The sequence below is a fragment of the Narcine bancroftii genome, chromosome 7 (genome assembly GCF_036971445.1).
Source record: "Narcine bancroftii isolate sNarBan1 chromosome 7, sNarBan1.hap1, whole genome shotgun sequence".
Lineage (NCBI taxonomy): Eukaryota > Metazoa > Chordata > Chondrichthyes > Torpediniformes > Narcinidae > Narcine > Narcine bancroftii.
Genome location: NC_091475.1, coordinates 33,989,936 through 34,003,091, shown reverse-complemented (window position 1 = coordinate 34,003,091; position 13,156 = coordinate 33,989,936). Strand labels below are relative to the sequence as shown.

The 13,156-nt window shown below is 41.4% G+C and overlaps 1 protein-coding gene across 7 annotated transcripts in view; it reads right to left on the bottom strand.

Annotated features, from left to right (window-relative positions):
- phex (phosphate regulating endopeptidase homolog, X-linked) overlaps positions 1–13,156 on the bottom strand; it is a 128,697-nt gene that overhangs the window by 87,762 nt on the left and 27,779 nt on the right. For all 7 annotated transcript variants that reach the window (XR_011341709.1, XR_011341710.1, XM_069889518.1 and 4 more), the window contains exons 2-3: positions 6,236–6,301; positions 3,240–3,401 (exon numbers count right to left, since the gene is read on the bottom strand). Coding sequence is in view for 5 of the 7 variants with exons in the window: in XM_069889514.1 (XP_069745615.1) it covers positions 3,240–3,401; positions 6,236–6,301 (228 nt within the window). In the remaining 2 variants the exon portion in view is untranslated. The remainder of the gene's footprint in view (positions 1–3,239; positions 3,402–6,235; positions 6,302–13,156) is intronic.

Below are 13,156 nucleotides of genomic sequence, written 5' to 3'. Positions count from 1 at the left end.
AAATTACTTGAAGAATAAATATGATATATTAAGATATGGCAACTGTACTTGGATTATGTAGGAGTCCAATTATAAATTTAACCCTTCAATGTATGTCACGATATGATATCCTAGAAAAAGAATTATGAAAAAAAAGAGAGCTCTAGTGGTACGTGAAGTTATATTTTTGTGTTTTTGGAAGGGAAGGGAGTTTGTAAATATTTAATATACTTGATATGTATAAAAGTTTAAAGATGGTGTGAATATATTTATGGAAAATGAAAAATAAAATATTTTTAAAAATCAGAATCCCAATCTCTCTGTCTTTTTATATAAACTCTAGTAGTGTGAATGGCATGGATATTAATGGTTTTTATTTAATTGGCAGACATTATTTGGCTGGGTTTATTCCTCTGTCAGTTTCCTTGAGACTAACATCCCATGACAATTGGAATGAATGCAAAAATAAAAAGCTCAAAGTTTTCAAGTGCACACCCCTTCCTGTTGGCCAACTGAGAAACCCGGACTCTGGCCTAAATGTTCCCATTCCTCAGTCTATAAGAACGTACAGCCCACAGTGTTGTGCTGAACTACATAACCCGATTCAACAATCTAATTCTTCCCTACCTCACAGCCAATAATCCTCCTTTTTCCTTGTATCCACATGCCTATCTGTGTCTTTTTACTATCCCTATTGCACCAGCCTCCACCCCCACCCTCAGCAATGCATTCCAAACACTCATCACACTGTAAAAATCTTACCTCTGACATCTCCCCTAAACTTTCCTCCATTCATCTAAGACAGATGTCCTCTGGTCCTGGCCCTAAGAAAAAGATACTAGCTGTCCACCCTATCTATGCCTCTCATCTATGCGGCACGTTTAGCGCAGCAGTTAGCGTGATGCTGTTACAGCGCCAGCGACCAGGATTCAAATCTGGAGCTGTCTGTAAGGAGTTTGTGCATTCTGGATTTCCTCTGGGTACTCTGGTTTCCTCTCACCCTTCAAATGTACCAGGTTGTATGTAGGTCAATTGGTTGTAATTGGGCACAGAATTGAGGGCTGATAGGGGCCTGTTACCAAGCTATATGTCTAAATTTTTTAAAAAAATAATAATTTTATAATTTTATACACCTCTATTAAGTCACCTCTCATCCTCAGTCAAAGAGAAAGGCTTTAATCTGATTTGATCAACCTTGCTTCATAAAATATGTTCTCCAATCTAGGCAGTATGCTGGTAAGTCTCCTCTGCATCCTCTCTCAAGTTAAAGAGGTGTAAGTATAACTTTTTTAACAATTTAGACCTCAAAGCATGAGAAAGCAATTTGTGGATTGTTTTATAAATAAATCACAACTCTGTTTGCCTGCAGGATTCTATGTGGTTTTTTTTTTGCTTTTTTTTTGTTGAACAATGCAAACATCTTTGCCTTGAATGAATTTAATTCCCATTAGTTCTATTGTTGCCTCTAGTCAAGGTCAGGGCTGGCCTCTTTAGGACTGTATTGTTTTGTTTGAGAGAAGAGGGTTATCTTCAAATATCTTTGGTTTTTTTGTGGTGCCTCCTTGCTTCTGGGCTGCTTTGTGGGAGCACTGTGGCTTTGTCCAATGTTAGGCACAGAGCGGGATCAAAATTTTTGTAGAGCAGTTTAGAGAGGGGATTGCAAAGCCAGAGACCAGACACGGGAAATAATAAATGGGAATGAAAGGCACAAGATGGCTGTTTTTGACAGTTGAAGTTGGGTGGTTGAATTTGCTGGGTTCTGGGTCTTTCTCCTTCCTTTATGGGCTTAAGCTTGCTAGAACAAGTTTGTCCTTTATGTAAAGAGAGATTGAAATAAAAACCTCTTTGCAGAATGTGCTTAAGTACATTGTCAATAATATTCCCATCTTCTTTAATGGATCTACATTTATAACATATCGCCGTAATAATCATGCAATTAAAGTACCATGAGGGCTACTTCCCATCTCATTCAGTGCCACAGATCAATGAATTGTAATTCTTTTTACCTCTGGCCTTTTCAGAGTTCAGTTAAGCCAACACTATTTCTGTATATTGCTTGGCCAAGATAAAATAACATTGTCCAACAAACCCCAACTTTTTGCACACAGGAAGGATTGGAGTGTTCTTTTTAAAATGGAAAAAAAAATTCACAATTGGCTCAGAGCCTGTTTTAGTAAACTGCAAGTTCAGATTTCAGATTTGTTGTCAGGGTACATACAGGAGATCATATACAACTCAGATTCTTTTTCTGTTGGCGCGGCAGAATTACCACTTATTTGTAGTGCAAAAAAAACTGTACACAGCATATACATGTAAACAAATTAAGAACTGCAAACAGAAAACAAATGTAACCACACAAATGTGCAATACAGAGAGAATCAAAAAAGTCAACAAGAGTCTGATGATGGAGAGGTAGCAACTGTTCTTGAATCTGGTGAGAGTTGGGAGCTAACACTGTTCTCAAGGAGAGCAAGTGTAGAGCTCAGAATAGGTGGGTGTACGCAAAGAAAGAGGAAAAACCTACAGTTTCAATTTCAATTACATTAAATTTCAGTTATTTCAAAGCAAGAGGCATAACAGGTAAAGCAGCCGACTGAGGGCATGGATTGGCTTGGGAGACTGGGACTTTATAGTCATAAAAGAAACGTGGCTGAGAGAAGGGCAACGCTAGCAACTCATTGTTCCAAGATACAGATGCTACAGGGGCACTAGAGGGGAAGTTTGGGGCAGGGGGTTGCATTTTTTATAAGGGAAGACTCAACGAATCCTATTTTATTCTCCTCATGTTCTCATCAACTCACAGATTCTAACACTCTCTAACACAGCAGGGTTAATTTACACTGGCAATTAACTGACCAGCCCACATATCTTTGGGATGTGGGAGGAAACGAAAACAATCCCATGTCGTCACAGGGAGAAGGTACAAACTGCAAGATTAGGACTGAAATCCAATCTTTGGAGTATGACCTGCTCCACTCCAAGTGGACTGCTTTACATTCTTATGAGCTGATTACTCTTGTTCACTTCAGTAACTGCAGTCATGAAGCTCAGTGAATTACTTTGGCTCGACCAGTGTGCTGTCAATATTTTGGCAGATCACTGAAAAGATGTTCTAGTGTTGTTGAAATACTGTGTCCTGACCAACACTGACCCTTCAGTCAGACAATCAAAACCCCTTGCCATGTAAATGGAAAACATCTCCTTCAATGTTGAATAGGTTACGCAATGTTCCGGCATCTGTACAAAAAAAATGAACCTGCCTCTCAGCTTGATATTAACGCTCTGTTGAACCAATGCATAAGTTCCATAGATCGAATAATCTTCAGGGATGGGTGTATCCTTCTGCCACCTTCCACATGCAAAATTGAAGAAGTTGTCACATGGGTCAGCTGACCAGTTGATTTTGTTAAGCATTACTGCAGCTGTAAGGGGAAATAAAAACACGGTCAAATTCCATTGACAAATACTCTCATTGCAACCATCTGGATGAAAACCAGTGCATTGCTATTATGGCTGCCGTGTGATATTCATTTTGTCATACCTGTTGAAGTCTACCCAACACAAAATGTCTTTAACCCTTTAGACTCCATCTTCCAGTTTTCAGGGACTACCGACAAGCGCATTTACTCTGTGTCCTTGTTTTCCAGGACTGGTTTTATACCCAACCACCAGCTGTTTAGTACTGGGTTTCGTATTGTAGTTTATCCATGGATGTAGTTTGGAGTATATATTATGAAAGGTTAAAAATGGCCAGAGTCCTAATCCAATATATGTTTTCCCAAAATTCCTGTTAGACATACACTCAACCCTCCCAATCCTCAAGACCAAAGGACCTCAGAGGAAATTTGAGGCAAGAAACAGCTTTACAGACAAATACTTTGTGTCTGACTTGATCAGCCCAAAAGCAAAACACAATCTGCTGGAGCATCAGTGGAAGAAAAAGAATGGTCAATGTTGTTGGCCAGAATCTTTCATCAGAATTGAGAATGCGGAGGAAAGAGAGAACTGGTAGAGCAAAGACAGGTGGAAGGGGTAAGACCAGGGCCAGGAGGGATTGGTGGTGGACCAGGGAGAGATGAAGGATGACAGATAGAGGCATTTGACTGGCAGATCCAAAACCTGGGTTTCCACCTGCTGCCAAACACCCAGACAATCCAAACCAAGGCAGAACTGGTCACCCAATGAAGGGTGTCATAGTCAGATGTCATAGTCCATGTGTGGGTCGGAAGGATGGCAGAGTCAGGGAGTTGGGTGCAAAGTTGAAGTAGAGGATCTCAGGATTGCTACCTGTGCCACATGCTAATGAGGTTAGAAATAGGAGGATAATGCAGCTTAACATGTGGCTGAAGAGATGGTGCTGGAGAGAGGGTTTCAGATTTCTGGATCTTGAGCTCTCTTCCAGTATCAGCAGGACGGCTTGTGTCTGATCTGGAGGGTGACTAATGTCCTTGCAGGAAGATTTGCTGGTGCTGATCGTGGAATTTAAACTAGATTTGCAGGGGAATGGGAACCAGAGTGGAGGAAGAAATAGATGATTTTAAAACTGCATATAAAGGTTGTGTGTAGTGGAAATAATGTTCTCAGGTGCATCTATTTCAAAGCAAGGAGTATTGTAGGAAAGGCAAAGAAGCTTAAAGTATAGACTGGCATGTGGAATTATGCCATTGTGTCCATTAGTGAAATTTGGTTGCAAGAGAGACAAGACTGACAGCTCAATATTCAGGGGTTCTGTTTCAGATGTGACAGAGCGGGATGGATGAAAGGGGGAGGAGTGGCATTGCTCATCAGGGAAAATATCTCAGCTGTGCTCAGGCAGGTCAGACGAGAGGGCTCATTTGCTGAGGCAACATGGGTGGATAATGGGATAGATAGCTGCAGGAAACAAAATTGTGATATAGGTGATTTTAACTTTCCACATATTGACTGGGATTCCCATACTGTAAAAGGGCTGGATGGCTTAGAGATTGTCCAATGTGTACTGTAAAGTTTTCTACATCAATATATCAACTAGAAAGTATGCAATACTGCATCTCCTATTGGGGAATGAGACAGGACAGGTGACAGAATTGTGTAGGGGAACACTATGGGTCCAGACATCATAGTGCCATTAGTTTCCAGGTAATTATGGAGAAGAATACGTCTGGTCCTCTGGTTAAGATTCTAAATAGGAGAAAGGCCCATTTTGAGATATGAGAAAGCATGAATTGTAATGGATTGTTTTCTGGCAAGGATGTGCTTGGTAAGTGGAAGGCCTTCAAAGGAGACATTTTGAGAGTACAGTGTTTGTATATTCCTGTCAGGATTAAAGGCAAAGTTAACAGGCACAAAGAACCTTGGTTTTCAAGGAATATTGGTGATCTGGTTAAGAAGCGGAGTATAGTGTAAAGTAAATACAGACAACATGGAGTAAATGGGGTACTTGCAGGAAAAAAACTGAAACAGGAGGGTTAAAAAGAAGATATGAGGTCATTTTGGCAGACAATGTGAAAGGAAGTCCCAAGGACTTCCATGGGTATTTTGAGAGCAAAAGGATACTAAGGAACAAAATTGGTCCTCTTTAAGATCAGAGTAGTCAGGAGAGATGGAGGGGATCTTGAATGGGGTTTTTGCATCTGTATTTACTCAGAAAATGGGCACTGAGTCGAAAGAAGTGAAACAAACAAGTAAAGAGGTCATGGACCCTATACAGATTAGAGGAGGAAATGCTTGCTGTCTTAAAGCGAATAAAGGTGGATAAATCCTTAGGGCCTGACAAGGTATTCCCTCTTATCTTGGAGGCTAGTGTAGAAATTGCGAGGGCCCTGGCAGATATATTTAATATGTCCTTAGCCACATGTGAGGTGCCAGAGGATTGAAGGGTAGCTCATGTTGATCTGTTATTTAAAAAATGCTCCAAAAATAACCCAGAAAATTACAGGGCAGAGAATCTGATGTCAGTATTAGGTAAGTTATTGGAAGGTGTTCTAAGAGATTGGATATTCAAGTGCTTGGGTACTCAGGGATTAATTAGGGATAGTCAACATAACTTTGTGTATGGGAGATCGTGTTTAACAAATCCTGCAGTGTTTTTTTTAGGAGGTTACCAGGAAAGTTGAAGGTTGAATGTTGTCACATGGTTGTGATCTCAGGGTTCGGGTAATTGTCTGTCTCCATCTTCCGGAGCAACAGGGAACTGAAAAAGCTCCAGCTCTGCTGACTATATCCTGGGAAGAAATGAAAACATAATTCTACAGGAGAAATAAAAGTTGCTATTTACCAGCCTCGGCACATTCAGCTGTGAGGCAATACTCCTCTGAGTGCAGACTTATCACACGATTGGCAGCTGCAAATAAAACACACAAGAAAAAAAAATTCAGAACCCTCATTTTGAAAAAAAAAAATCAATCTACAACACTATTATCAAAGTTCTTTAACTGTGCAGTGATAAAATTCCACAAGGGTTTTAGCATGAGTGCTACCCTGTAACCATGAACAGATCTTTCTGTGCTGGTACCAAGGAGATCTCCTCAGGCTGAAATTTGTAGCCTGGAACTAAAACTCCCACAAGTACTCTGCAGCAAAGGGCACCTGGCACCAAATCTCTCCCTCATCCAGTTCCTCCAGTACTGCGCTTCAACTTGAATGCAGCTGGAAGAGTCTACACTGAGAGGTGAGGGGCAGACTGATCCATCTGGGGACAAGGATGGGAAGGGAGTTAGGTCTATCTGGGGGTCCATGGAGAGTGATGTGGAAGAGGGATCTATCTGGTGTTCCTCATAGTGCTGTGAAGATGGGTCAATCCGGGGTTCCATACCAGAAGTGCTGTGGAAGAGGGGTCTATCTGGGAGACCACACCAAGGGAGCTAGGAGAAGGGAGACCACCCTGGGAGTGCTGGAGGGAGAGAAAGGTCTCTCCAAGACACTACTTGGCAAGTGCTGGGAATAAGATGTGTCAGTCTTGGGTCCACACAGAGAGTGCTATGGAGGAGAGGTTTATATGGAAGACCACACCAAGTGTGCTGGGGAAACAGCAGCCATTGTGAAGATGAGTGGCTTTAAATGGGGAGATCCTATGACACGGAGAGAGGGAACCAGTCCAGAGCCGGGACAGTTCCGAGACTGCAACTAGAGCAACAGTGGTGATGGATTCCCAGTGCGAAGCAGTCGCTGACTTGTTTTAAACTTTAAATTTTACCTGCCTTCCACATTCAATTTAAACATATGGATTCTCACGATTGATCTCATCACTGTTATATCTGAACTTTTATACATGGATTGACAGTGGCACTGAATCATAGTGACTTTGTGCAAAATGAAACTTTTCACTTTGTATCTGTGTAAGTGACAATAGACAATTAAAACTCAAAGCCTTGTCCTTTCTTTACTGACCTTCAGATGTGGACTTCTGGCCAAGGACCAGTTTTTGTTCCACTGCCAAGCTGATTTCTGAATCTGCACACCATCTCACATCAAATGCTGCTCATCCTGTATCCCTATTTTCCTTATTTGACAATGCTTCACAGCTCCAGCGACCCAGCTTTGACCACCACCAGTCTGTGTAGAGTTTACACATTCTTCCCGTGACGCTCTGGCTTCCTCCCACTCCCCAAAGACAAAACTGAGAGTTAACTACCTGCTCTAAATTATTCCTGAGGGTGGGTTAACAGCAAGAAGAACATAAAGGGTGGCAGGTGTGGGTGCACAAGAAGTTAGCGCAGTGCTATTTCAGTGCCCGCATCCCAGATTTGAATCTCCATTGTGTGTGAGGAGTTTGTACTTTCTCCCTGTCACCATGTGGGTCTCCTTTGGGTGCTCATTTCCTTTCAAAGACAAACAGGGTTGGTAGATTAATTGGTCACAAGGGGCGTCATTGAGCTGTGAGCTGGAAGAGCCTGTTCCTGTGATGTATTTCCAAATTTTAAAAAAATACACACACACCAGGACAAAATAGTTTTCAAGGCTGCAGAGAAGAGTTTGATGAATTTCTCCCCTGAGAGTTGGCATGGACCAAATAGCCTGCTTCAAATCAGGTACCTACACAGCATTAACTGCTGCTCTCTTCGCTTCTCCCGATTACTCCTATGCCCTTACCTCAATGAAGGGCTCAAGCCCGAAAGATCTGTTATGTATTTTTACCTTTGCTATATAGAGGACACTGCTGAGTTCCTCCATCTTTGTGTTTTTACTTCAACCAGTGTCTGCAGATTTTTGTACTTCTAGCTTCCTACATAGCTCTATCTAAAATACTCGGCCTTCAGATCCTTAGTCCAGGGCTAGAAAATTATCGTGACAACTTAACAATAGCACCTGTGCCTTCAGATGCTTGAAATCTGGAATTTCCTCCCAAACCTTCTCCTCTATAAAGCCTCTACCCTTCAAATTATCTCAGTCTATGTTTTGTTCAGTATAAAGCTTTAATTGATGAAACAGAATAGTACAGCAAAGGAACAGGTCCTTCTGCCCATACGTCTGTGTTGAACATGATATCCAAATCAAAATTTTTTTAAAACTCCTGCATGGACCTGATAGATATTCCCTCCATCCCCTTTACACTCATTTGTTTATCTAGATGCTGCCATGGTATTTGCTTCCACTACTATTCCTGGTAGTCATTCCCAGATCCTACCACTCTGATTCACTCCACACGTCTCCCTTACATTTCCTCCTTGTCACACTAAATACATGACCTCCAGTGTGTGACTGGGGTAAAGATTCTGGCAGTCCACCCTATCAATGCTTCTCTTGATTGAATATACTTCTATCAGGGTATCTCCTCAGCACCCAAAAATTCAGAGAAAACAACCCAGGTTTATCTAACCTTTACCCATTACTCATGCCCTTTTAACTAGGCCACATTTCTGTACCTTTCCAAAGCCTTCACGTTCTTCCTGCAATGAAGCAAACAGAATTGCACATTGTATTCCAAGCACGGCCTGACCAAGGTTTTGTATAATATTCCTTTGAATCATCCTGAGACATTTCAGTACATTAAAGCCATTGTATGAATGAGTTATTGTTTTAAACAAAAATTCTCAAGCAGTATTTGTCTTCTAGGTCTCGGTAAAGCTACAGCTGTTCCCTGACATATGTCCAAGTTCAGTTCTGACCGACCAGACGTATTTCGAAATGGATGCAAGTCGGAAGTATATTATCATGGCATGTAGGAGTCATAAATCAAGACATTTAATAAAATTTTTCATCATCTGAACTTGATCCCTTAGGTGCACTTGTATTTGGCAGTGGGTTGTCACAGTCTTCATCTTGGTGGGTTGAGGGGCAGGGGGAAAAATCACATATTTGAAGAACATGCTTAAATTTATTTGGATTGTTTGTTTCTTTTGTCCCTCATAGATTTGACTATAGCTTCTTGAATTTGTCAATCCTTCCCTTCCTCCTCCGCAACTCCTTCTTCTTCGGTGCTTACTGAATGGCAACTGAGAGAAGGTCACTGGCAGCCGTTTTTTTCCCCGGATGTACAGATGGTCATAAGTCAGGGTGAGGCTGTGCTTTCTAAGAAACAACAGCTCTTTGCAGCTCATCAGTTCCTCTTACACACAGCTGGAAACTACAAGTGTGTTCCCCATTGTAGATGCAAGCAAAAGGGAGCTATTAATTGGCAACGACACCTCAGTTTCATCTAATTGGGCAATGAACTTGGGCGCCTGAAATCACCAGGCACTTGCTGCGCAAGTTGGATAGAGTGGTTAAAAAGGCTGTATGCTGGCCTTCATTAATCGGAGATTAAGTTCAAGAGCCACGCTCCTGACAATTTTATTCACAGATGAAAAAGTAGATTTCCTGAGACTGCATATGAGCCAGAAAAAACTACAAGGCTCCTGTGCTCTGGTGATTAAGGAAACATGGCTCCAGGTCTCCATTCTCGACTCAGTGATCCATCTTGATCACCTTATTTCCCTCAAGGCAGACAAAGGTGCCTGCTGCTTCTGGCACCTTCTAACTCGAGGTGGGTGGGGGAACTGTGCATTTGCATCAGTGAGAACTGGTGGACAAATGCCTCTGTGATAAGGACTTTCTACTCAGCAGAGATAAGAGTACCTGATGGTGAAATGCAGATCCTTTTACCTGCCCAGGGAATTCATGGCCATAGTGATTACTGCAGTTTACGTTCCACCTTCAAAGAATGAAGGTGAAGCAATGAAGGAGCTTTATGGTGCCATCTGTGAAGCCCAGACATCCCATTCTGACAGTGATTATAACTAGCAACCACGCCAACCTGAAAGCAGTTCTACCACAGTTTCAACAGCATGTCAGCTTCATCACCAGAGGAGAGAACGCCCTGAATCGAGTGTACACCAAAGTCCCTGGTGCATACAAGGCTGCACCATGCCTCCTCCTCAGTTACTCAAATCACATATCTGCCCTACTAATCCCAGCATGTAGACCACTGGCAAAGCGAACTAAGCCATTTTGCAGGAAGGTCAAGATGTAGCCAAGTAGGGGGTATGAGGGCCACAGCAGCGCTGCAAGGCTGTTTGTAAACTATGGACTAGAGCTGTTTCATGGAGGCAGCTACTTAGAATGGTCATGTTTTTTTTTAATTTTTTATTTTTCACACCATAAATCACATTAGCCATGATATACACTATTTATTTTTCACACATATACAGTGACTTTTTCTCCCCCCCCACCTCCTCCCAAGCCAACCCCCCACCCCCCCCCTCTCATCCATTTTAGGTATACAATCTAGGTTGCATTAAGCCAGTCAGACAATGTTGTCATTCAACAAAAATACACCAGAAATTCTACTGAGTCCATTCTTTTCTTTCCTTCTCCTTCCATCAACTTAGGTAATGTTTGTCCCCGGTAGGTTTTCGCTATTGTATTTAATGTAAGGCTCCTATACTTGTTCGAATATTTCAATATTATTTCTTAACCTATATGTTATTTTTTCTAATGGAATACATTTATTCATTTAAATTTAGTAGTTTCTTCCTTTTAATTTGGTTATGCATTCCATTAATATTTAAAGTCATATAGTTCAGCGTAGCCCTTTTATATTTTGTTTATCTTCTCTTTCCGTTTTTCCATCATTACCTTTCCTCCTTTTCCATTTCTGTTTTCTTATTTTCAACTCTTTATAAGACAACATTCCTACAACATCCAACATTTTCCTTATTCTCCTATTTCTATCTTATTTATCCCCAATCTCCCCTTCCCCTCCTGAGTTGTCCTTTATCCCTTGTCGGACAACCACATCTCCCCTCTCCATTTGGATTTGCGAATCTACTCGCAAGCGTCAACTGATTTTGCAGTGACCGCTATTTCCCCCCACCCCGCCCCCCCCAGAAAAGATTTCACTTCTCATATGTCACAAAGGTCACTCTTTTAATTCCCTCCTTATTCTCTCTATTCCATTACCTTCCCTTATTAATTCTTGTCTATACTATCTATATTTTCCTCTAAGTACAGATACTTTCACGTATGCACATTGTCTCTATTCACTCTTATACCTCTTTACCCACATACATATCAATCGTGATCATTTTAACTCTCATTACCCGTCTTCATCCCTCAGTCTATTTTTGTCTTTACCCACATACATATCAATCGTGATCATTTTAACTCTCATTACCCGTCTTCCTCCCTCAGTCTATTTTTGTAATTGTTCTGCAAATTTTCGTGCTTCTTCTGGATCCGAGAATAGTCTGTTTTGTTGTCCTGGAATAAATATTTTCAATACCGCTGGATGCTTTAGTATAAATTTATACCCTTTCTTCCATAAAATCGCCTTTGCTGTATTGAACTCTTTTCTCTTCTTTAGGAGTTCAAAACTTATATCTGGATAAATGAAGATTTTTTGCCCTTTATACTCCAGTGGTTTGTTGCCCTCTCTTACTTTTTCCATTGTCTTCTCCAGTACCTTTTCTCTTGTAGTATATCTTAGGAATTTTACTACAATAGATCTTGGTTTTTGTTGTGGTTGTGGTTTAGAGGCCAATACTCTATGTGCCCTTTCTATTTCCATTTCTTGCTGTAGTTCTGGACATCCTAGGGTCTTAGGGATCCACTCTTTTATAAACTCCCTCATATTCTTGCCTTCTTCATCTTCCTTACGGCCCACTATCTTTATGTTATTTCTTCTGTTATAATTTTCCATTGTATCTATTTTTTGAGCTAGTAGTTCTTGTGTCTCTTTAGTTTTTTTATTAGATTCCTCCAATTTCTTTTTTAAGTCTTCTACCTCCATTTCTGCTGCTACTGCCCGCTCTTCCATCTTGTCCATTTTCTTTCCCATTTCTGTTAAGGTCATCTCTATTTTATTCATTTTCTCTTCTGTGTTGTTTATTCTTTTTCTTAAATCCTTAAATTCCTGCGTTTGCCATTCTTTAAATGATTCCATGTATCCTTTAATAAGAGAAAGTATATCCTTTATCTTGCCTTTCTTTTCTTCTTCTATTTCACTGTACTCTTCCTCTTCTTCTTCCTCTGGGTTGGCCATCTGTTGTTTCTTTGGTGCCCTTTCCTTCTCTTCTTTCTTGTTTCTATTGTCTTCTGTGGTCTCTTCTTGCTGGAGGTGTTCTGCAGCTGTCGTTGCCGGCTGTGGAGATCGACTCCCCAGCTGGTCCCCCCTCCCGTCGGTGTGTTTTTTTTCATGCGTGGTTGCGCACTTTTACTCGGCTCAGCGAGCCATTTTTGTAGTCCATTATTTACCGACCTGAGGGAGCGGGTTTCTCTCTCCGCAGCGGGCCTCTTTGGACAGGTAAGGCCTTCACCTTTTTCCTCCTTTGTCTTCTCTTCCTCTCTTCTTACCATTGCTTTCGATTTTTCTTTTTTTGTCGCCATCTTCTTTCCACCTTTATACTCACTTTTCTGTAACTTTTATTTCTGTGCCTTTGTGTTTTCCTTTGTTTTTCCCGACTTTTCTGGAGAGGGCTGGAGTTCACTGTCCGGCCACTACTCCATCACGTGACTCCCCCTCGAATGGTCATGTTAACATCAAGGAGTACACGAGCTCAAGAATTGGCTAAATCAACAAGTTCATCAAGGATGTCACCAAGATTAAATGCTTCACAACCAGGGCTAACCAGAAACCAGGGCTGAAGCAGAGGTCTGGGTACTTCTCAGAGCTCCGGGCACTTCTTGGAGCTCGTGATGATGCCTTCAGGAGAGGAGATAAGATGGCACGAAGATAAGCCAGGGCTGAATAGATCACAAGACAATCTTGCAAGTCAGAGTC